At 35.7% G+C, this 25,211-nt stretch overlaps 1 protein-coding gene across 2 annotated transcripts in view; it reads left to right on the top strand.

Moving 5' to 3' along the window:
• Positions 1 to 25,211, top strand: part of Kiaa2026 (KIAA2026 ortholog) — a 79,685-nt gene that overhangs the window by 5,553 nt on the left and 48,921 nt on the right. Inside the window, exons 2-3 of one of the 2 annotated variants that reach the window (XM_051146321.1) lie at positions 14,477 to 14,573; positions 19,557 to 19,757. In XM_051146321.1, the coding sequence (XP_051002278.1) occupies positions 14,545 to 14,573; positions 19,557 to 19,757 (230 nt within the window). In that variant the 5' untranslated portion in view covers positions 14,477 to 14,544. The remainder of the gene's footprint in view (positions 1 to 14,476; positions 14,574 to 19,556; positions 19,758 to 25,211) is intronic. The other variant, XM_051146320.1, reaches the window with a different exon arrangement.

Raw genomic sequence — 25,211 nt, 5'->3', positions numbered from 1 at the left:
TAGAATTAGTATCATTTATTATTTGAGGCAACTGAGAAACACCAGTTAGCATTAATAATAGGGAATAAGTTGGCATTCAAGAGGACAGGGAGCTGGAGAGATGGCTGAGTGTTAAGAGCACTGGCTCCTCTTCTAGAGGTCTTGAGTTCAGTTCCTGGCAATCATATGTTGGCTCACACCCATCTGTAGTGGGGTCTGATGCTTTCGACTAACTTTCAGGTGTACATGAAGACAGGCGTTCATATAAATAAATAAACTAAAAAAACAAAACAAATCAGGGAGGACAGCCTGCTGTATGTGTGTGTGTCTGTGTGTATGTATTTTACTTATTAATTTTTATTATAGCTTAGGCCTTAGCTCAGGCTACCTCCTAGCTAGTTTGTATCACTTAAATTAACCTGACTATTCTAGTCCCTGTCTGCCACATGGCCCATTACCTCGCTCTAGGTACATCCTACCTCCTCCTGTCCCAATGAGGAATTTCCCCTCAATTCTTTTCCCAGAAGTCCTGCCTTCTCTTCCTGCTTCAGCTTTTGGCCACCAGCTCTTTATTAAGCCAATATGTTTACAAAATACTGAGGCAGGTGATAGCCCTATGAATAGCAATAACAAAAGTACTCAGCTCTCTGCTGGTACCAAGATCAACATTTGAATAATACAAAGACAGGTTCACACTGTACAAAAGTGTTACTCTGTGTGTGTGCGTGCATGTGTGTGCACGTCAATATGTGTGTGCGTGTATGCACCAGCTGGAGCTACATAGTGAGAGCTTGTTGAAAAAAATAGAAACAGGGATAAAGTTATGTAAGTGGAAAGGAATGGAAGAATAGACGTGTAATAGGAAGCTATATACAAGATTTAGGAAAATGGGCTGAGAGCTGGTTTAGCAGTTAAGAGCACTTGATGCTTTTTCTTTCAGAGGACCTGATTTCATATCTCAGCCACTCATAACCACTTGTAGCTCCAGCTCCAGGTGAACCAGTGGCCTGTTTCAGTACACACACACACAATCTTTAAAAGAAAGATTTACAAAAATGACAACTATTAAAATTCTTTCAAAGTTGGTCAGTGGAGTTTCAAAAATTCTAAGAATATTTACATGGGGCTAGAATGATGGCTTAGTGGTTAAGAGTCCTGACTGTTCTTCCAGAGGACCTGGGTTCAATCCGCAGCACCTACACGGCAGTTTACAACTGTCCATAACAACAGTTTCATGGGATCTGACATCCTCACACAGACAAAACACCAAAATACCTAAAATAAAAATAAAGCATTAAAAAAAAGAAAGAAAAGAAAAAGAATATTTACATGTAGCCCAAGTTAGATTTTTTTTTTATTTTAAAAGGCTGATGTTATAAAATATCCATCATCCATGAGCTAATGTAGGTGGATTAAGATTTTTGCATTTGAACATTTTAGATCTTTTGATAAAAATAATCTTAAATATCATTAAATTTTTCTTTCTCAGTTAAGTTGCTGTTAATATGATATGTGTATGGTCTAAAATTCTCTTAAAACAGAGGTTCTCAACTTTCCTAATGCTATCAAACAGTTCCTCATGTTATGGTAATACCAGCTGTAAAATTACATTTTTTTCCTACTTCATAACTGTAATTTTGCTACTGTTATGAATTGTAATGTAAATATCTGTGTTTTCTGATGGTCTTAGGTGACCCCCCTTCCCTCCCCCTTCAAAAGGTCATTGGAACCTTGCTTGAACCATTGAGAAGCACTGTCTTAAAATAGCTGAAGGTTAGTTTAGTAATTACTTTTTAATTGGCAAGCTGTTTTCCTTGGAGATGGAAATACAGAAGTATCATTATTGTGTACAAAATCCTCAACATTTTAAAAATAATTCTACAGACTGATTTTAATCTTCTAAGTTAAATTTGAGGCTTTGTTGCCTTATTTTTCAGTTACTATTTGGTTAAAAATTTTGACAAGAAGCTTATTTGTTCTGACTAATCCTGCCCACCAAGTTCTGTCATTCTCTTTTATGAAAAAGGTGAAAGGTTTGTAAGAGCTTAAGAGAAGCCAAAGTATAGATTTATTTATTTGTTTGTTTGTTTGTTTGTTTGTTTATTCATTTTTGAGACAGGGTTCCTCTGTGTAACAGCTCTGCTGTCTTGGACCAGGCTGATCTTGAACTCATAGAGATCCGCCTGACTCTGCCTCCCAAGTGCTGGGTCTAAAGGCTTGTGCCACCATGCCCAGATTAGAATTCTTTTTTGTATAAATATTTAAACATTGGAGACTTTTGGCCTTTAGTTAGAATCTGCACTGTCTCTTGTTCAGAACTGTATACTATTAAGAGTTTGGTATTGCATGTAATTTTAGTTATAATTGCCATTTGTTTTAGAAAAGTTTTATTTAGAAACGTCCCTGGAAATATTTAAGTGTGGTGGCATGAAAATAGAACTCATTAAGACGTTTATTGATCACTTCTTTTGTGATCAGTTCTGGGCCTTGTGAGCACTCCCTATTTCCAAAAGATTTAAAAGCTAGTAGGAAGAAGTGCATACACAGATGTGGTAAAAGGTGAAAAATAGTTGCATGGAAAGAACACTTAGGTGGCAAGATGCTTTTTTCACAGCACCCTGTTTTGATGTAGTTATATGTCACTTACTTTGTTTTTTCTAAAGAGTCCAAAAAGGCTTAAGACAATTATGGGAGGAAACTCCTCATCTAAGAGAGTTTATCAAGACCTTAACTGTTTTTGTATTCAAATTGAGAAGAATAATTACTTGATGAGGTTGATTGGAAATCTTGGTTTAGCTTGTAAATAAAGTACTCTTCAGTGTTTCATGGGAGCATATTTCAGGAGTACTGTGATAAGCTATACTCTAGAGTGTTAGAGGTGGGATAACTGCTTCTGTGGGGGTGAAGTTCAAAATCTCTTATTCAAGACCTCCTAGTTTTGAGCTTGATGAAATTGATCTCATTGAGAGGCGGGCGTGGTGGTGCACGCCTTTAATCACAGCAAGGCAGAACTTTATATTAGAATTGGTTGTCTTCAGCTGTCGTTTGTGGGAGAAAAAGATTATGGAAGATTGTAGTTAAATATATATGCCATATATTAAAAGCCAGATAGCTTGATAGAAGGTAGCTGGTAAGGCTAGAAACATTATATCATGGCACCAATAAGAGGAATTATTTTCACTACTGTAAACATTATCTAAAGATTCTTTTCCACTTAAAAATATTTGAGAATGTTTAGGTTTCCTATAATAATGCCTTGATAGAGTAGTGTGTTTTTATTTTGTAGCCTGTCAGCATGGTTGTGAGCTCCAGTACTATGGCCAAATAGCTGAGAAAAACAGCTTCAAGAAGGTTATTTCCTTTTCTATTTGTATTTTAGCTTTCAGATCATTTTTAGGCTATTTTCTTAAAATTAGAATTACTCAAGCAAATAATAGCCATTTTTTTATTGTCCGTAACCTTGTATAATTGAATCTTTAACATTCTTATTAAATTTCCCTACTCAGTGGTAGGTAATATTATCTACCCAAACCTTCTGCTGTACCATCTTCCACTTGAGACTTGTAAATGAGCTAGAATTACTCATGCTTAGATCTTAGGATATTGAGTATATATACTTTGAAACAAGGGAAATCAACAAAGTAATAGAAAGTTGCTAGGTTCATCCTCCACCCTCTTTCTTTTCCTTTCCACAGAGTCTTGATTGTCCTAAGCTGACCTTGAATTCGTTGTGTAGTGCTGGTGATGAGTTCCCATGGCTTTGTGCATGATAGGCAGGCATTTCCAACTGAGCTAAGCTACATCCTTAGCCCCTTTAAAAAATGTTCTGTGTGTATTCCTAAAGTTTATATAGTAAGCATATTACTTTTTATGTTGAAATATTTTATTAAAAATTAGTCCTTATAAATTTGAATGAATTATATAGGTAAGAATTTGGGCTTGAAGAAAATCATCAGGCTGTGATACAGTATACTTAGAGTGTGTGGTTATAACTTTACATTAGAACTGTGCTTGTTTGGTCTTTCTACTCTTACTTTTTCTGCAGTGGTCATGTATTGCAGTTGTTATTTTTTAAAAGTTCACTCAAAATATAAAATCCATATGTTTTTTAGGTGCAGTTCTAAAGATTTAAAATAGCTAGTACTAAGGAGTAAATCCAAATTTTACTGTGTAAAAGCTTTTGAGTAAAGACATCTGAAAGTATTTTCAGATAGAAATAACTCTTTAATGCCTTTTCAAATGTTAGTGTGTTTCAGAGTTCACATTTGTCGATTTTGATGTTGGGATACACTAAAAGATTAAAAATAATGAATAGAAAATAAAACTTATTTCACCTTATAAGTGTTGCTGTTCATGAGGTTTGTCTTTTGTGTTAAAAGTGAAAAGCAGTGCTGCTAAGAGATAAAATGCAGCAAGTGTTTGAATTGGTAATTTAGCATGTGGAATGTGCTTGGGAATCTTCTTTTCCCAAAGGTTAGCTCTCTTTTTCAGATACATCCCATTTGTTAAAGATAAAATTTCTTGCAAATGATAGCATTCTAATTTATAGGGACTACAGCTTTAGTTTGCAAAAGACTTGGCAGGTTAGCATGTTAGCAATTGAAAAAACTACTAATCCAAGCCAGCCTCACAAAGGCAAATCATCATGATTTTTTTTCTTATTTGTATAATGGTGGGGGCATATCATTGAAAGTAAAAGTTGGATTATTAGGCATGTGAAAGGGTGGAAATAAAGGACAGCCAGAGGTGATGAGGGTGAATATGATCAAGTACATTATTTCATGTATGGAATGTCACATGAAGCACCCTTGCACATTTTAATATATGCTAACAATAAAACTTTAACAAGAAATAAACATTTGGCTAGAGCGATAAAGCGGTCCATAAATACCTACCCTGCTAGGGAGCATAAGGACCTGAGTTTGGACCTCCAGTATCTTTGTAACAGCTGGATATGGTGGCCCTGGGAGAGAAGTAGGGAGATGCAAAGACAAGGAAGGTTCCCCAGGGCTTGCTGGTCAGCCAGGGTAGCTGGTTGGTAAACTCTGGGTTCAGGGAGAGACCTTGCTTCAAAAAAGAAGGTACAGAGGATTAGAGAGATTAAGTGGTTAAGAGCACTTGCTGTTGCAGAGAACCCAGGTCTGATGCCAAGCACCTACGTGGCAGTTCCACAGCCACCTGTGGTTCTAGTTCCAGAAGACCCAGTATTTTACGGCCTTCCTGGGCATTAAGATTGCACATATTGTACACATGCATATGTGCAGGTAAAACACTTATACACATAAAAGAAAGTAAAAATTTCTTGTCAAAATAGTGAGATGGAGCCAGCCTTGATGCTGGCCTACCTATGCATGTCTGCACTAACCCATGCATACACACAAACATGCACACATACACAATTTTTTTAAAGGAAGGACTTATAGTTAAGTAGGACAGATGATTTTTGTGGTAGTATATATTCTTAGCCTTTTTGGTTGAGACCAAGAAATCTTTTCCACAAAATACGCACTCAGGTATAATATTATTTTCCCAGTAACATTTCATACTTTTGTCTTTTATATTTATATCTTATTGTATTTGTTTGTATGTTTATGTGTACTGTGCACACATACACAACAGCATGCTTTGTGGAGGTCAGAACTGCTTGAGGAAGTCAGCTTTCTCTTTCCGTCACGTGTGTCCTAGGGATCAAACTCAGATCATCAGACTTACCTACCAGGCAATCTTCCGGGCTCATATTTTTGTTTTTAAGATTGCTTTTCAAACAGGCCTGATTGCTCATACCTAGATTTTCAGTGTCTGGAAGGTCAAGGTAGGAGAATATGAAACCCTGCCTTGAGAAACAGTTGAAACAAAATGCTAGACCAGCCTTGGTGGAACGTGCTTTTGATCCTAGTGCTGGGTCATAGAAGCAGGTGAAAATCAAAGAACTGGAAACAAAAGATAAAAAAAAATTTTTTTTCTAAATAAACAATTTCTAAAAAGACAGTTCTGATCATTTTCTCAGGTTGTCTTGAAAAGGAATACTCCATTTTATTACACACAGAAAGCAACAGGCCTTTTAAGAAACTCAATACATATTTTTCCTGTAGTTATAAAATTAGCATTTTTGACATATCTGAATTTTAAATTAGAAGATGAAAATATTAGAAAATAATCAACAAAACTGAAGACATATTTTGTTTTTGCTTTGAATATTTGTGCTTGTACTTAGAATATACATTGATTCTTGAGTCCTTTATTTTATTCTCTGATGCTACCTTATCTAAGACTCCTAACCATTCTTTCTTAAGTGATTTTCCTCTTCTGAGTCATTATCACCTTTAATGTGCTTTGTTCTTAATAGGTTTTTGTTTTACAACCTAATACGTAATATCATTCAGTTTAGTTACATATAATACATTTCTCCTCTCAGAACATAAACTCTGAGCACAGGGACTTTCTACTTGGTTTGCTGCTATTTAACTTTTGTAACTATTCACTTCAAATTAAAATGTAAGTGGCTCTTTAAGAACAAAGGAATTCAGTAATTACTTGTTGGGTTGAGAGAAGCTGCATACTCTCTTCCTCAAGGACTACATAGAGTTTTTAGAAACCTGACAAAATTCATGTTTGAAGTTTGGTCAGCTTAGGCAGTTTAGTTTGACTTTGCTGAAGTGGGGGTGGGGCACATGATACTGAATTTGCCTCCGTTGTATTAGATGCTGGTAGGTTTGGCTGTCTATAGTACAGAAAGAGAGAGGACGGAGGAAATAACAGACAGATGTAGACGCGTGTATATAGTAAAAGATAGTATGAGCTGGGGATGGTATTTGCTTGTGATAACCAGCCCTGGAGCGTGAGGGTCTCAAGGATCTCACACAGCCATCCTGTGAGGCTCTAGCTTTAAAAAGAAAGAAAGAAAAAGCAGTGTGTGGTTAGTGTCAGCTAGAGTCTAGACTGAATAAAAAGAGATCGTGAGCTGAGCAGCAACATTATTTCTCTGCTTTCCTGACTGAATCCTCTGTGGCTAGCTCTCATTGTTCCTGCTGTGATGGACTGCACCTTCCAACTGTGGCCCCAATATCCCTCGTTTCCTTAAGTTGGTTTGTCAGGGATTTCTCAACATAAATAAGAAGACTAATACAGCTGCTAAGTAAAAATCAACCTGACGTAAGTTGATGACATCAATCATGCCATGATGATTTTTAAAAGAATTATAAGTAAAACTATACCTTAACAGTTTTGTGTGTGTGTGTGTGTGGTTTTTTTTTGTTGTTGTTGTTTTGTTTTTTGTTTTTTTGTTTTGTATTTCATGTCATACAAAGTCAGCTAGTTTTCTGGTGTTTTTGTAACTTCATTCTAATTTATAGCAGTAGTCTTTTGATTAGTTTATCAGTCTAGAACAATGGTTCTCAACCTTCCCTTTAATATAGTTTCTCATGTCATGGTGACCCCCACCCATAAGATTATTTCTGTTGCTACTCATAACTGTAATTTTGCTGTTGTTACGTAAATATATGATTCAGGATGTCTAATAAGTGACCCTTATGAAAAGATAGGTCATCATCCCCTCGGCCCCCTAATCTGGGATCACCATCCACAGGTTGAGAAAAAGAGCCTATCTTGGTTGCCTTTAATACACAAAATCCTAGCAAAAATTTCAAAATTCCATTTTGACGTTATTTTTACAGTAGTTAACATTATTGTCACTGCTACCTCGTTTGAAAGGCTTTACAAACATTGTTACTCCCATAGCTTTTAAGTTATTGAGAGGCTGGAAAGATCATTCAGAGGTTAAAAGCAATAGCTGCTTTTACAGAGGATCCCAGTTCAGTTCCCAGCACCCACACCAGGTGGCTCAATACCCTCTAGAACTCCTGGGGGATTCAGTACCACCTCTGTTTTCTTTGGATACTGACACACGTATGTTACACATATATACATGTAGGCTCTCACACATACACATAAAATAGAATCCTTTAGAAAGATAGTCACTGATTTCATGAGCTGTTTTACAAATGGAAAATATTAGGCACTAAAAGATTAATTTGCCTAGACTAATTAGTGGCAGGGCCTAGATGGTTTGGCTGAAGAGCCAGTGTTTAACCTCTGCTCAGCATTGCCAAAAGATGTAGGGATTGAGAAAAAAGAATCTTTCTGATGAGAGAAAAACTGGGGAGGAAATGATTATAAGGAATTTCAAGGAATAGGAGCTAGTTAGAGTCCTTGGGTTGTAGGACTGACACTATTTGTAATACTGTTTTAAAAAAAATAATAGTAACATAGGCAAGGCATGGTGGCACATGCTTTTAATCCTAGCACTTGGGAGGACAAGAGAGGTGGATCTCAGTGAGTTCCAGGCCAGCTAGAGTTACATGATGAGACCCTGTCTCAAAAAAATCAAACCAGCAGCAAAACACATAAAATACCTATTATGGAAATCTAAAGAGAGTGATTGAAATTTATCTAATTATGTTAACTAATTAGCAATCCAGTGATTATGTTTGTGTTGTTAATTGTTTATTAAGAAATTGTGTGTATATCTGGTAGCAAAAGCTAAATGGTATAAGAAGGAAATAAAAATTTTCAAAGAAGTCTCTTTGACTAGGGAGTTGGCTTAATGGATAAAATGCTTGCTGTATAAGCTAAGAACCTCACCTCAGCACCCACATAAAAACTGGGTACTACAGCCGGGTGTGGTGGCACTTGCCTTTAATCTCAGCACTCGGAAGGCAGAAGCAGGTGGATTGCTTGAGTTCGAGGCCAGCCTGGTCTACAAAGAGAGGTCTCCAGGACAGCCAGAGCATCACAGAGGAACCCTGTCTGGAAAAACCAAAACCAAAACCAAAACCAAACCAAACAAACAAACTGGGTATGGCAATGCATTCCTGTAATCTCGCTCCTGGGAAGCAGAGCTTGAAGGATGCTGAAGAGCTCCACCAGCCAACAGTCTAGCCAGTTGGTGAGCTCCAGGTTCAGTGAGAGATCCTGTCTTAGGTAAACAAGGAGAAGGCAATTGAGAAATACACCAGACATGAACTTCTGCCCTCCACAATAGCCTACACACAGGTATGGCACTTGCAGACATACATATGTTGCATACACATGCATACTTTAGATAGATGATGGATGGAGGATGGATGAATGGATGCATGCATAGATGGATAGATAGAATCTTCTTTGACCAGCAGTACGGTCCTCTTACTATTTTGAAACCACAGTTGTTTCCTGTATCTAGTTGGTATCTAGTAACCATTTCAGACATGTTCAAACCTGTATTTGTGGCTTGTTTTGTTTTGGTAGTGGTGATAGTTTTACTGTTGCTAAGCCTATGTAGCTCTGGCTAAAACAACTTGTGTTTTTAAACTTTCTTCCACTTCATTTAGTTCCCTTATTAAAAATGGCAATTAATTCTGAGCTTGTATATTTGTAATGGTGCTACTTAAGTTTAAGCCATTATCATTTCTTACCTATAGTTACCTAATTTCTGCTTTTCCCTTTGAGTTCATTTTCTGTCCATCATCCATTTAAAAATAAACATTAAGAGAAATCAGTAAGTACTCTTATGGGTAAGTGCTTAATTTAACTCTGAGCCAGGCGATGGTGGCACACGCCTTTAATCCCAGCATTTGGGAGGCAGAGGCAGACAGATCGCTGTGAGTTAGAGGCCAGCTTGGTCCAGAATAGTCAAGGATACACAGAGAAACCCTGTCTCCAAAAACAAAACAAACAAACAAAAAACAAAACAAAAAACCAAAAAAGAACTTAACTCTCTTCTTCCTACATATCTGTCAAAGCACCCACCCACTAACTCCTTCCCCTTTCTATGTATTTATTTAGTGTTTGGGTGTGTGTGTGGTGGCTCTAGAGTGGAGGTCAGAGAACCAATTGGGAGAGAAGGTTGTTTTCCACTATGTGGGTTCTAGGGATCAAACGGGTCATTAGGCTTGACAGCAAGCCGTTTCTCCACCTTCTGACCCATTTCTCACCTCATGGTCTTTGCATTTGAACACATATTCCTAAATTGTTTTTATCATTTTGATTTGGTTTTACATAGTTGGCTCCTTTTGTCACTTCCTCAGAGAATTTTTAAAAATATTTTTTAAGATTTTATTTTCTTATTTTTTTAACTTTGTGTACATTTGTGTATCTGTGTTGGTATGTGCATGTGAATATAAGCACCCATTGAGGTCAGAGACATCAGATCTCCCAAGAGCAGCATCTCCAGATTTTTGTTAGACTCCTGATATGAGTGCTAAGAATTGAACTCTGGTCCTCTGCAAGAGCAGTTTGAGCTCTTACTCACTGAGCTATCCCTTCAACGCTGAGAAATTATTCTTGACTGAACTAAGACTATATACCTTAGAACTTATGTATATATTTATTTACTTTGATTTTATATATCTTCATTACAGCAGTTGTACCAGTACCTAGCCACACTACCTATAAGCATTTAACTAATGCTCAATGAAGGCATAAATAAAATGAAAACAGGTGAACGGATCTATCTAGAATTTGTTAGTCAAGAAATGAAGTTGAGAGGCTGGGGATTTAGCTCAGTGGTAGAGCACTTGCCTAGCAAGCCCAAGGTCCTGTGTTTGGTGTTCAGCTCTGGGAAAAAGAAAAAGAAAAAAAAGAAATGAAGTTGAATACCAGATGTTTTGTTATTCTTGTGTGCAGCCAGCCAATTGTTGCAACATCACTTTTCTCCATTGTTTTGAAATGCCATCTTTATGATAGCATCCCTCGTGTGTTTGAACTCTCCACTCTGTTGCTGACCTTTATTCATTTGTTGTTGTATTTCTTTATTTTTTGTGACTTTAAATTTTCTCTTTTTATGTTTGTGTGTGTGTGTGCGTGGGTGCGGAAGATATGCATGCATGTGTACTCTGTTCACATGTATGTGGAGGCCAGAGGATAACTTAAGTGTCATCCTCAGGAACACTGTCCACCTCTTTTGAGGCAGTGCTAGACCAGACTAGTGATCAGCAAGTCCCATGGATCCTCCTGTCTCCACAATACTAGGATACAGGTACCTATTGCCCCACCCAGATTTTCTTACCTGGCCAAACTTAGGCCCTCATGTTTGCAAAGCAAGTGCTTTTTACTGAGTGAGCCCACCTCTTGAGCCCCTAAAATCTTTTAATATCTGGTAAAATGGGTCCTCTGCCAAGACAAGTGTTTTCCTGGAGTTCCTTTTTTCTATAAGAAGCTTGTCTTTTTATTAACTTGATTTCAAATTTGTCAAACAAACAAACATGATTTGGTCAATTGGCACAAGGAATATATGAGAAAACTATACAGGTTACTGGTTTGTAGGGAAGAGAAATGGTATAGTTCCTGTTTGTGAAATGAAAGATGAAAAAAAAAAGCCAGTTGAAGTATTAGGTATTTTCTGTAGATATCACAGTATTCAATTGCCATAGCCTCTTGATTTCAATTTTGTTTGTAGCTTTTCCTAGGTTCCTGTATCTTTGTAGGACTTGTTATTTCAGGTTGGCAAAACTTGATGAGTTTCCCTGTGTGTCTTTGTTCCATTACCAAAATCTGAAAGTTCCCTGATTTTACTATCTACTATTTCAAAGCCTTATATATGCAGACATAGATTAGAGCTGGATATGGATAGAGCTTGGTAGATGAGGAGAGCAGCCAGGGCCAGGGAGCTAAGATATCCACTGCTCAAGTGTCTTTTAGATAACACCAACATATTTGGACAGTGAGTTAGTAACTTACTTAGTAATGAGCTTATTTCTGTTCTGCCTTCACTGAAACCTCTTGAATTATCCTGTGTGGCAAGGAATAGCGCCAATCAGTAGTAAACAAAAGCAAGACATAGATTTATTCTAAGAAAATGTGTGGTTTCAAAAACTTACAATGGTTTGTCTTTAGTTCTGGTAGTATGTTTATCTATCTGCGGCTGTTTCAGAAAATGTCCAAGGCATGGAAATGTTTAACTTGGAACAGCCTTTGCAGTTAGTTAGTTTCTACTTAAGTTGTCTTGACTTTTAGTAATGATGAATGCCTTCTTTCTCAATTCTTAGCTTTAATTTTGTTCTTTCTTAGTCTCTTTGGAAAATTAAAGAATTTAGGACACTTAGCAATTAAACTTTTATTCTCTGTTTTTGCATTTTTAAATTACACCTTAACTCATCTTTTTAGTATTTTTGTTGTTGTTGGCTTTTCCTTGTGTCTGTAGGTAATTCCTGCAATTATGCCTTTAGAATTTCCATTTCTATATTTATTCCTCTAGATACATTACTTCCCATAGCTTTACTTACCAAAAGATTTCCAGGTCAATATTTTAAGCCCTACCTGTCTTTAAAAAATAAGCTGTTTCTGTCCATAGAACTTTTACTTCTTTTTGTTATTGTTGGGTTTTGTTTGCTTGTTTGTTTTTATTTTTTAGGGACAGGGTTTCTCTGTAGCCCTGGTTGTCCTAGAACTCACTCTGTAGACCTGGTTGTCCTTGGTTTCAGAGATCTGCCTGTCTCTGCCTCCTGAGATTAAAGGTGTGCCTCACAAATGCTCAGCACAACTTTTCTAATTAGTTATACAACTGCTACCTTTAAATGTTAACTATTTCTAACCCAAAGCTCTTTGTTTTCCTTTCTGACTTTCAATTTTTAAAAATTTTTGTTTATGTTGTCACTATTGTTTAAACCTAAATATTTCAATCATCTTTGATACCTATACCTTTAATTTCATATATTCAAAGTGTCAGTATGTTCATTGCTGAATCTTGATTGTTTAGTAGATATCTGAATGAATTTGAATTCTATGAGTGGATATCTCCCTTCTTATCGCAAAAAGTCTAAATTGTGTTAAGTTACAGTTAATGGTCTCGAGAAAAGAGTGACTAGATGGTAGTGAGATTAAGTGAAATAAAAACTGAAAAATATCCCTTTAGTTTTATAACAACATTGGGAAGAATGGTTCAGGGGAGTACGTGCAAGGCATTTGCCATGTTATAGTGGATTGAGGTATAAATGAAAGGACTAGTAGTTTAGGTTTGAATATTCTCAAGGGGAATGACTGCTTTTACTGAGACTTGGACATAATTTTATGCTAAAGAAATGCACGGAAGAAATATTGAAAACCTGTGCAATGATTGGTTTGGGAACAGAGACATAGTTTTCACTGAAACATTGAGACATGCCTAAATTCAGACAATCTTAGTTTTTCAAAAACGTAAATTAATGGATTTTAGTTAAGAGCTACCTTACTGAGTTGTGGTGGGTGATAGAGTGAAGCTTTTACATAATGACAGCATTAGAAGTGGCTGTTACGGAGAACAAGAGGGTGCTAACTACTTTCAAAGAAGTAGACTTAGTGTAGTTGAATCCAATTGTTTTTACTAAGAAACAAACGAAACAAACTGCAAGGTTTTGTTTTCTTTCTTTCTTTCTTTCTTTTTTTTTTTTTTTTTTTTTTTTTGGTTTTTCGAGACAAGGTTTCTCTGTAGCCTGTCTGTCCTGGATTCAGTTTATAGACCAGGCTAGCCTGGAACTCACAAGATCCGCCTACCTCTGCCTCTGCTGTGCTGGGATTAAAGGTGTGCATGCAACCACACCCGGCTAGGTTTTGTTTCTTAACAGTAATGCTTAGTAATGGAAGTTTATGAACAGAGGGGTTTTAGGCTGAGATGTAAAGAAGCTAAATGTGGGGGATAGAAAAGTAATTTGGTCAAGGGAGATAAAAAACTGTTAATGCATTTTGAATTCCAGCTTACTTACATGACTAGTGAAAACATGCTGGAGTATGTTAGAACAAATGAAAGTCAATACAAGACACTAGTGTTTTTGGTGAGCCGAGAATTTCAAGGGGAGAAAGAATAATGATGGGAAGGAACTGCAAAAGAGAAGAAACAGTAGAGAATAAGTAACAGATTGTGATCAGTGCTTTTTTGCAGATTTTTTTTTTTTTTCTGGAAAAAAAACTTGGCTATCAAGTAGCTTAAAAATGAAGGCAGTGGTCTCCAAACTTTTGATATTTAAAAAAAATTAATACATATTATTTGTATAAAATGATTGGTTTCACCAAGACATTGTCACTTTCTAAACTTTTATAAGGTGGCTCAAAAGAGGAAAAAAATAGTGTGTATACTATTATATGTTTGTTTTTATAAATTGTAAGTAAGAATTTCTCTAAGCTTTTTTTTTTTTAATGAGAGCATTGTAATTTGTCAAGGTCTGGTTTAACAATTAGCTGCTGAGATATTTGAAACTTTGTTTATGCTAGATTTACTTGGATACTTGGTTTGAATGATTGATGCAGTTTAGAATGCAGAAAGATGTGTACATTTAGGTGGGAGAAGTGCACACCAGCTGCAGTGACTACATCGCTTATCTATCAAATGTTCCTAAGATTTTGTTGAAGTCCCTAGTAAAATTTCTTTCTTTTCTAATTTCATTCAGTTGTTCTTGAAAACTAATACTCAGGTTGTGCTATGCTGTTAGTCATCATATGCTTCTCCACATGCACTCTCCACCCTTGTATACTCTGCACTGTGCCCCAGGAGGCTGGTTTCTAAGGACTGCATCAACTGGTCTACCTTGTCCCCTGACTTCTGATTGGGTTCAGCCAATGGAAGGCACTGACAGGAGGACTAAGAGGTAGGAGTATTTCCTTTAACATCTCCCTCTTTCTTGACCTTCAGGTTGTCAGTAACTGCTCAGTCACTGTGTGGTTCCCTTCTTTAGTTACAGCTCTCTTGGTCTAATAACAATTCCCTATTCCCTTCTCTTCCTCTTTTAGACTTGGAGTGGGAATAGCTTCTTGTTACAGCTGTTCCAGGAACAATTCATCATCTCTTTCTAGCTTCTCTTAGCCTTGCCTGCACATTTGCAAATAGTCCCTGCACTAAACAGCACTCACTGTCTTAAATGTCTTTTCTTGCTAGGACGTTGGGGCTTATAAGGTGATAGTTGCATTTCAGCATTTTTTAAATGAATGTATTAACCAAGTGAAAAATTTCATTTATAATATTAAACAGAAGGCTGGGCAGTGGTGGTACACATCTTTAATCCCAGCACTGGGAAGCAGAGGCAGGTGAATCTCTGTGAGTTTGAGGCCAGCCTAGTCTACAAAGTGAATCCAGGACAACCAAGGCTACACACAGAGAAACTCTGTCTCCAAAAAACAAAACAAAACAAAACAAAAACAATATTAAACATATTAGGTAATTTTATTTCCAGGTTATAATTGTGCAGTGTGTGTGTATGTGTGCGTGTGTGTGTTTATATTTATGTGTTGAGGATTAAACTCAGGGCCTTGTGCCTGCTAAAAATTATCTCTACTTTTGAGCTGTACTTCTATACAAATAGTTGTATTATTAATGACATTCACATTGCTTTTAATAATAACAATTTAACTCACATAATAATGCAAGCATTTCTAAATATCTGTTTTTAATAGGTATCTGGAAATAAATCCCAAGTATATTTTATATCAGTTTTATTTATCAATTACATAACCTCACTTTGCTTCTTGTTAATACTTGCAGTCATTGTAAGTAGAATTTAGTCTCTGAATTCTGAAATTCAGAATGTATTAGTATAGATGTTTCATGCTTTAAAAGAAGAAACCATAGAAATGATGACAAAAACTCAGTAAGTCAGTATAATTATTGCTAAATGTTTATGTATAGTTCACATTATATTATTTCAAACTACTGTCATACTGATTTCATGAAATAATTTTCCTCATAGAAATAAAATAGCTTAATTTTTTTTAAAGGGAAGAGTTATTTTAGTGTATTTGTATGGTCTTTGATTATGTGATAGCTCCTGTTTGGGGGTAAGATTTATTTATCTTAATTTGACATTTTATTCTCTAATGAATAAAACCAAATAACATAGGGCTCCTATTGTAGAAAAATATGCATAGAGTTTTAAATTTTAAGTATAATTGTAACTGAAAATGTGAAACAGCTTGCTTGATTTGTATCCTTTCAAAGATATTTAAACATGCATCTATACACATGTACACACACAAATATATTTTATATATATGTAAACTACATGCATACTGTAGTTTTGGGTCAGAAAGTACAGCCAAAAGGGTGGCGGAAAATCCTTTATATTCTTGGACCTTTCCTTCTTGTTGGGGGATAGACAGATTATTTTTTTAATTAAAATTTTTTCCATACAATATATTTTGATCATGTTTTTCCCCTTCCCAGATCCTTTCCTCCTCCCTGTACATTCAATTTTATGTTTTCCCTGTCCCCTTCTTTTAAAGAAGGAAACAAAATGAAGAAACACACACAAACACAAAAGCCACACAAAAATGGAAGCCAAATATAGAAGCAAAAAAACAGTAATACCAAAAAAAAAAAAAAAAAAAAAGCCAAAAACAAGTTAAGAGAAAAAGTCTACAAACAAAAATATTGTTGAGTTAGTTTTGTGTTGTCCAATTATTCTTGGGCATAGGGCCTACTCTGAAGTGCTAGCATGTGTCAATGCAATACTTGGTTAGCAGTGGGAGCCGTGTCTAATGTCCCTCTCAGTGCTGGGACCCTGTCTGAATTGAGCCTGTATGGGCTTTGTGTGTGTTCACAGTCTCTGTGAGTTCATACATGCTTCAGTCCTGGTGTATCGGGAAGAAAACTGTTTTCTTGGAGTCCTCTGTCAGCTCTAGCTCTTACAGTTCTTTTGCCTTCTACTTTACATAGATCTCTTGAGTCTTGCTGGAGGGTGGGGTGGGTAGACAGTTATTAAGTATATGCTAGTTAACACGGTGTTGTGATAAGTAACATAAAAACAAAGAAACCAATATAAGGACATAGAGTGAGAAGGGAGCATCACAATCAGAAAAGCCCTCTCAAATTTGGTGACATTTGAAAGGTGGTTGAAATGATAGAACTACAATTGAGTATCTGGGAAAAGTATTTTTATGGAAGAAGAGTGGATTGCAAAGATTCTAGGGAAGTAGGTGTGTTGGTATGGTCTGAGAGTAAATGGGAGACTTTGGCCTGTAGAGAGCAAAGACTTAGAAAAACAGACAGGGTGGCCTTAAAGGAGATAAGGACCATATCACACTAGGTCTTATAAGTAACAATAACGTCAGATGTGTTCTAAGTATGAGTGGAAGATTTTAGAGGAGACAACAGAGTAATAACACATTCCAAGTAGGTTTTAAAAGTATTGCACAGGTTCCTGTATTGACAGAGCAGAATTTTCCTTGTCATGAAGCATTTGTAGTAATCTAGGTTAAGAGTTTGGACTCATGTGTATACAAGCACATACACTTCTAGATGCCGTTTATTTGTGATGTTTGTAGTTGAATATATTTTATTCAAAACCTTTTTACACTTAGCATATAATGACATCTTTTTTAGTAAGTGCATGTACATGCATCTGGTCCTTTTAGATGAATGGATTATATTCTGTGCTATGTTAATTAGGTAAAGGTCCTTGCTACCACGTTTAATAACCAGAGGTCACTCCTTGGAACCCCCATGGTGGAAAGAAAGAGCACTCTTATTTATCCTCTGACCTCCACATAACTTGCCTGTGCACACAACATACATAGGTATACAATTTTGTTAAAAGGTAGAAAGAGTATACTGACACATGAAGGTGATCTGATCTCTACAGGCATACTGTGACATGTATGCCCCCCAACACACAATAAATGTAAATTTTTAAATTAATATTTTTAAAAGAAGATAACAACTGCCAGAGACAGCACAGCAGATTAGCCCAAATTCTCCATTATTAGAAAACTAATGTTTTTATTCTTTGTAAAGCTACATCAGTTAGTGTTATCTCCCTGTAACAGGAAAAAACAAAAAACAGCAGTACAATAACTCAATAGACTCTTTTCATGAGATCAGATATCAGTGAAGGTAAGATTGATAAGGTATTATAATTTATAGTCACAAATTGATGTGGACACTGTCGAAGAATGATGGGGCTTTGCTTTGTATCTCAGAGTGTAAAGGTTTATGCTTCAGTGAACTTCTTGATAGTTTTTAGGATAGCAGGGAAATATAACCATAGCCAACATTTAATTCATACAAGTTCTTTTTTGTCTGTCTGGTTTGTTTAAACAGAGGGAATGTAGATTTTTTAAGGAACACTAATACCCAAGAGTGGGAGCGGCTCCAAGGGAGGAAAATCTTCTTATAAATTATGTAGTATTTTGAGTGATTGACTTAAGTACTGACTTGAGTTTGCCATTGTAGAAATAACATATGTGAAACTTTTAGAGGCTTTGGCTTTGTTTTTGTTTTTCAAGATGGTTTCTCTGTGTAACAGCCCTGTCTATCCTAGACTCCTTTGTAACCAGGCTGGCTTCGAACTCACAGAGATCCACCTGCCTCTACTTCCTGAGTGCTGGGATTACAGGCATGCACCTTCACAGCTGGCTGGTATATATTACAAAGGTAGAAAAAGAGAAATTTTTTTACCTGAATTTCTTTTTGGGGAGGTGTCATTTTTTGAGGTAGGGTTTCTCTGTGTAGCCCTGGCTGTCTTGGAACTCACTCTGTAAACCAGGCTGTCTTCGATTTCAGAGAGCTGTTTGCCTCTGCCTCCTAAGTGCTCGGATTAAAGGTGTATGCCACCACCCGGGCCTGATTTTTTTTTTTTTAATAATTACCATTTGTATAATAAATACAGACCTAGAAATCAAGAGTTGGACTAGACTTTAAAACTTTACAAGATTAGGGTAATATATTTTTATTGACTTTTTTTTTTTTTGTCCCCGTTTGGCAGTACTGTAGATGAATCCTAGGGTCTTAAACTTGCTACCTCTGAGCTACATCCTTAGGACTATTGTAAATGTTTTTAGTCATTTCAAATTCATTAAGATGATTTATGAACAATTAAATCAACTGCCGAGACACTATTTTTAAGCTTTAGACTAGTCACTCAATAAATTAATTAAAATATCTTAAAGAACACATTTGCATTGAAATTGAAGAGGAATTCTATAATTCTAAATTCTTTTTTAGAGTTTAGTCAGAAGGAGAATTTCATGACATTGTTCATTCTTACTTTTGCTAGCATATTCTCTTCCATTGGTATAATACTGTTACAGAACTAGTTAGATCACTTGGTAAAAACTTTAAAACGAATCTCTAATTCATCTACTCAGGGTCTGTTATTGCTAGGCAGCTGTTTTCCTTGGGCCTTATAATTCCCTATTCTCTGCTCATGTAATATAATAAATTGCTCTATATTGTACTATCACACTTGTTAATAATTACCCTAAAGTATTTATGAACTGAAAATCATCTTTCTCAAAATGTTTTATATCATTTTACATTTTCTCCTACATCAATAAGCAATATGATACCTATTACCAAAAAAGCCTTTCTATTAAAAAGTTAGTGTTTTAGTCCTTAATTTGAATGCTTCGGGCTTATATTTTTAAAAAATGTACAGGACGTACTGTCCTTCAATTGATTTTATATGAAAGAAGTTTTAGAATCTTGTGTGGAAAAGATAAAGCTCAAACATGGCAAAGAAAGGTTTAACTAAATATTTTGTATACAGTCAGCAGAAGATATTATACTTAAGGTACTAGTGAAAGGGTGTGTTGCTTATCCAGAAGATTTGACCTTGTGAATTGACTTATTCTTCTCCAAGGCACTTGAGAGAAAAGACAACGATAGCAGTTACATCTAGAGGCTATTATGGATTGGAGGAAGAGAAGGGAACTGCATGCACGTCAACAAGGCGTCGGTCAACACCTCGAACTTTGGCAGGTTTGACAAGTGGAGTTTTTGAGTCTATAATGGTTCAAGTTTTGAGACAGGAAGAACAGCTGAGAGCAAAAGAAGAAAAAAGGTAAATGTTAAAATGTTCATTCAGATTTCCAAGAACTACTTTTTAAAGAATAGCTGCATTTATATGCCAATATCACATTTTAGAGGTGTTCCATAATGCACTGTCAACAAAATATGATTTGTTAATGGATCACAATGAAATTTGTTTTCAAGTGTAGTTTAAAATTTTAAAACAGAATTATTTTGACACTGTACAAAAGTAATTTTATAAAAGATTTTCTAGTTTTCTAGAAATAGTCTCAAGGGAACTTGAAATTATAGCTGTCTTTATGTAGACATATTTTTAGGAGCGGATCATACACCTTTAAATTACTACCACTTCAGAAATAATGACATAGAAGCTGGGATGATGGCTCAGTGGTTAAAAGCACTTGCTGCTATGGCAGAGGACCTGGATTCAGTTTCCAAGTACCTACATGTTAGCCCTCAGCTCTCTAACTCTGCTTCCAGGGAATCAAACATCATCTTCTGGCCTCTGAGGGTACCAGGCATACACATGATGCACCATACACATAAAACAAAAAATTGAATTTAAGTTAAGAAAAGAATACTATAAATCCACCTCTGCCATTTCATTAATATTAACTTCTTGGATAATTACTTGTTTTAGACTCTTTAGAAAAGAGTCTTGTATTCAATCAGTGACACATTTTTGTGCCCAGGAGCATAGAATGATGGCATTATATTAACATTTTATTTCTACCAAAAGCAAAGTAGAGCCATGAGAGATAAGTAAAACTCAGATTTCTGTAATTGGCTAGTGATTTTACACCAAATCAAGTCTCAAGCTATGCCAGGAATATTTGCTGATATAACTAGGATTTGCTAATACTATTTCAAGGCAACTTAAATCATATTAATAAATATAACTTGCTTTGATAATTGTAGGGCTAAAACTCAGTCATGATATTTTCAGCAAGCTTACTTTTTATAGCGGTGATTAATTTGGAAAACAACTGTGAAACACATTCCTCCCCCCACCCCTTGTTCAGAGCCCCAGAGAGTTTTTCAGCTACAGGAAATAGAAAATTTTAGAAGGAATTAAAATTAACCTGACAGCAGTGCATAATTGATTGGAATGGGAGGAAACCCCACACTCCCATTAAAAAAAAAAAAAAAATGGAAGAAAACACCTTCATTAGTAGTTACAAAGAGCAGAAAGAGATCCAATTGTTCTGGGAAGGGTAAGCAGAACCTTATATCTTCTTTGATATAAGTTGAACAAGGGGAGAATAAAAAATGGAGCACAGCTAGGTGTGGTGGCATTTGCCTTTAATTTCAGTATTCAGGAAGGCAGGCAGGTGGTCCGCCCTCTGTGAGACCGAGGCCATCCATACAAGGTAGTAATGACACTATACAAACAAGAAAGAAAGCGTACGAGTAGAACGTTTTATTCAGTCGGGGTTAGCTCTCAACATGTGTAGTCAGTTTGTATTCTGAGTCTCAGAAAAATAGTGTGCCCAAAGTCACATAGTTTTTGAGCAGCTTTTGTGCCTTTTTACTAAGCAGAATACCATCCTGTGACTTGTAAAACAGTCAACATAGCGAAGAAGCTGTGTGTTTGAAAATGAGAGCTGAAAGGGAAGGAACAGAGAACTTGCCTAAAAATAAAGGGATTAAAATAATAACAAACATTTAAGTCCAACAGTATATGTGAATATATAGTGGGAAGCTAGAAATAGTCCCAAATCATATTTTCTTTCAGCCTTACATATACTTATGTGTTCTCTTGCCACAAATAAACATAGGAGAATATACCATGGCAGAACATGGTCCATGAAATGTTTCAGGCACCACAACACCCAACTCCCATATTTTTTAAAATTTAATTATAAGAGTGCTTTATTTATTCAAGATATAAGTTTTTTCCCAGATAAATATGACTGGAAGATGCTTCTTCAAAACTTTATCCTGCCTTTCTGTTTTCAGTGTATATGAAGAAGAAATTTTTACCCCTTACGTTCAGTTGATTTTTTTTTTTCAACTACACTTTTTGTAACCTGTATAAGAAACTACTGTAAACGTAACTGGAGTTATGAAATTTTTTTCCTCTAGAAATTTCTAAGTTTCCATTTTTTATGATTACATTTATTACCTAATTGAAGTTAACCTTTGTTTGTGGTGTGAAAAAAGGATATAACTAATTTTTTTCATACTGATAACCAGTTATGCCAATATCATTCATTGGGAAAACAAAAAACAACCTATTCTTTTTCCACTGAATTCTCTATGCATCTTTATTGAAATTAATTGAACATGTATTTGTGAGCCATCTAAACTCAATTATGTATAGATACATTTATTCTATTACAGCTTAATTTGATGACTATTTATTTGATACTGTTACTGAATACTATTTGAATTTATTCAAGACTTTATGTAGTAAGCTTTGAAATTAGGTAATATGAGTCTTCCAACTGTACTTTTATTTCAAATTTGTCTTTATTATGATCTTTACTTTTCCATGTTATTCTAGAATACTGTAAATTTCTATTTAAAACGTCTGATAGGATTTTGATTAATGCATAGATATTACTGATTAATTTCTGCATAATTGCTTTCTTTAATTTCTCTGTAGTATTCTATATTATAAATTATTTTAACTTGTAATTATAGAAATTCATAATTATGTCTATTCATTTTTTCAGATTGTGCTTCATCTAATTTAAATGTTACTACATACTTGTAATTTTTAAATTATGAAATTAACTCATTATTGTACAAATTAGCTGGGAATGGTGGTGCATACCTATAGCCTCAGCACTTATAAAAGGGAGGTAGGATGATCAGTAATTCAAGTCATTCTTGGCTACACAGGGAGTTTGAGGGTCAACATGTTATATGTCAGCTGCTGCCTCATAAGACCAAATTAGGGCTAGTGAGAAGGCTTAGTGGGCAAAGTGCTTGCTAGGCAAGCATGAGGACCCGAGTTTGATCCCTAACACCTATATAAAAAGCTGGGTGTTGCAGCACACATCCACTACTGGGAGGCAGAAACAGGAGGATCCTCATCCCAGGTCTGTGCCACCAGTTAATCTAAGCAATTGGTGAGTAAATGGGAGACCCTGCTTCAAAAAATAAGCTGGAAAGCAATAGAGGAAGACACATGATAGCAACCTCCAGCCTCATCATGCACCACCACCCCACATATGCATATAGACATGCATGTATACATTCAGTTGCACACATTTTCAATTTTTGAAAAAGAAAACAACAACAAAGAAACGTGTATTATATCAGCACACTATATTGACTTAAGTGATACTGTATGTTGTCAGCTGTTTGGATTGATATCATAAAAAAGCTTTCATAAAACATGTACTTAGGTAGAATATTATTTTTTCACTAGCATTTCATGTTTTTATTCAGTAAGAGACTCTTTCTCCAAAAAATGAGGTAAAGTGCCTGGTGTGATGACATAAGCCTTTAATTTCAACATGTGGATAGCAGAGACAAGTAGACCTGTGAGTTCCAGCCCACCCTAGTCTACCTAGAGAGTTCCAGGACAGCAGGACTACATAGTGAGTCCCTGTAGCAGACCTATCAAGCAAACAAACAAAACCAAAACAACAACAGAAGAAGATGGAGCACAGTAGAGGAAAACAGTCAATATGCAACAGGCATAATACCATACACACATGCACACACAAATAAAAATGTACATATTGTTGAGTTTGTTTTTTGAGTATTTTATTGAATACTATTGCATATATGCCCATCAAGAATGTTGCCCTATAGTTTTCTTTTTTGTCGTTCTGTTTTTATCACTTTTGATATTACAGTAAGACTGGGTTTGTAAAAAATGAATTTGGAAGCATTTCTTTCTTGTTGTTTCCTGGAGTACTTTAAGGGAGTAGTTTCTGGTGCTCAAGAGGGAGTAATGAAGAAATTGTTTTGAAAGTAAGACATCTTCTATTGAAAGGTTCAACTCAAGCTAAGGTGGGAGCCAAAAGAATAAAATAAATGCTTTCTGATCAGTTCCCAGAGGATGAGGTTGACTGTTGATAGAGATAATCTATACAGCAAACAGTGGGGTAAATGTAGAGGCAAACAAAAGATATTTGTTACAGTATCTTTAAATTGTGCATTTGTTATAGTGTCTTTAAATTGTGCATATCTAAGCTGGACGTGGTGATACACGCCTTTAATCCCAGCACTGGGGAAGCAGAAGCAGGCGGATCTCTGAGTTCGAGGCTAGCTTGGTCTACAAAGTCCAGGGCAGCCAAGGCTACACAGAGAAACCCTGTCTCGGGAAAAAAAATTGTGCATGTCTAAAATTAATTATGAATGTACAGGCTTACTTCTTAAGACTCGGTGTTACTATTGCTGCCCCCCCCCCTTTTTGATAATGATATTACCATCTATTGAATTGTGCAGGTTAAAAGCCTGGGTTTCATCCTGGAAATGGTTGAATTTCTTGCATGCATTTCAAATACACCCAAAGATTCTGACAGTTTATATGCCAAGTATCTTTGTTGTCTGTGTGTGTCTCCTGTTCATCCCTCACTTTGAGTGTGCTTCTTAATTGGTTTGACAGTATTCATGTTCTACTCATTCTTCTGTGTTTTGCACATTAAAACTATATTGAGGGCTAGGGATATAGCTAAGCTGTAAGATTTATAGTCAGCTGTGTTTAGGAAAATGCTGACAAGACAGCAGGCAATTTGTCTAGCTGGTGTAGAAAGGGCCTTTTGATTTAGAAAACATCAATATTATAAGTCAAAGACTTAAAAAATTGAGTTAGATCTAGTTAATTTATGGTTTCTAAAATAATCTTGATACTATCCCAACCATATCATTTTATTTCCAGTGGTGGCCTTGAACCATTTAAGGAACAAAAATATTTTATAGACCTTATTTATTGAACAAAAAGGTATTTAATACTTAAATAAAGCTTGTTACAGGGCTATATTGGCTCTTACATAGATTCTGTTAGTCTGGAATTTAATTGTTTCTTTGTGTGTTCATTTGTTTTAGTTTCTTTGTCTTTTAGAACAAGTGCTGAGTGAGATCTCAGGCATACACCATCTTACTCAGTGTAAAGTATGACATTATCAGATAGTTTGATACCTTAATTGTGTTAAAAATCTCATGATTTCTTTTTATAAAACTTAATATTTGGATTACCAGAAATTATATCCTTTAATATTCATTGTTTCACATGCCTGAATAAACTTGTCTTTTGATTTGGAAATCACCATAATTAAAGCAATAAGTGTGCCCTACATATTTATAAAACAAAAATTCTGACTTTATAATCCGTTATCAAATTCTCTAACCAAAAAAAAAGCTATAACGTTTGACAAATATCATCACCCTGCATTTTTTATAGCTTTCCAGCCTTTCGCTAATTTCTCATTCATATCTTGACATTCCAGGCCAAATGCCTAGAGGGCATGTGACCAAGTATATATTTCTTGAGTGGAACTGTACAGACACAACATGAAGCCACAGT

Source organism: Acomys russatus, chromosome 5, assembly GCF_903995435.1.
Source record: "Acomys russatus chromosome 5, mAcoRus1.1, whole genome shotgun sequence".
NCBI lineage: Eukaryota > Metazoa > Chordata > Mammalia > Rodentia > Muridae > Acomys > Acomys russatus.
The sequence above is the reverse complement of the archived record's forward strand: the minus strand, read 5'-3'. Positions and strand labels throughout refer to the sequence as shown.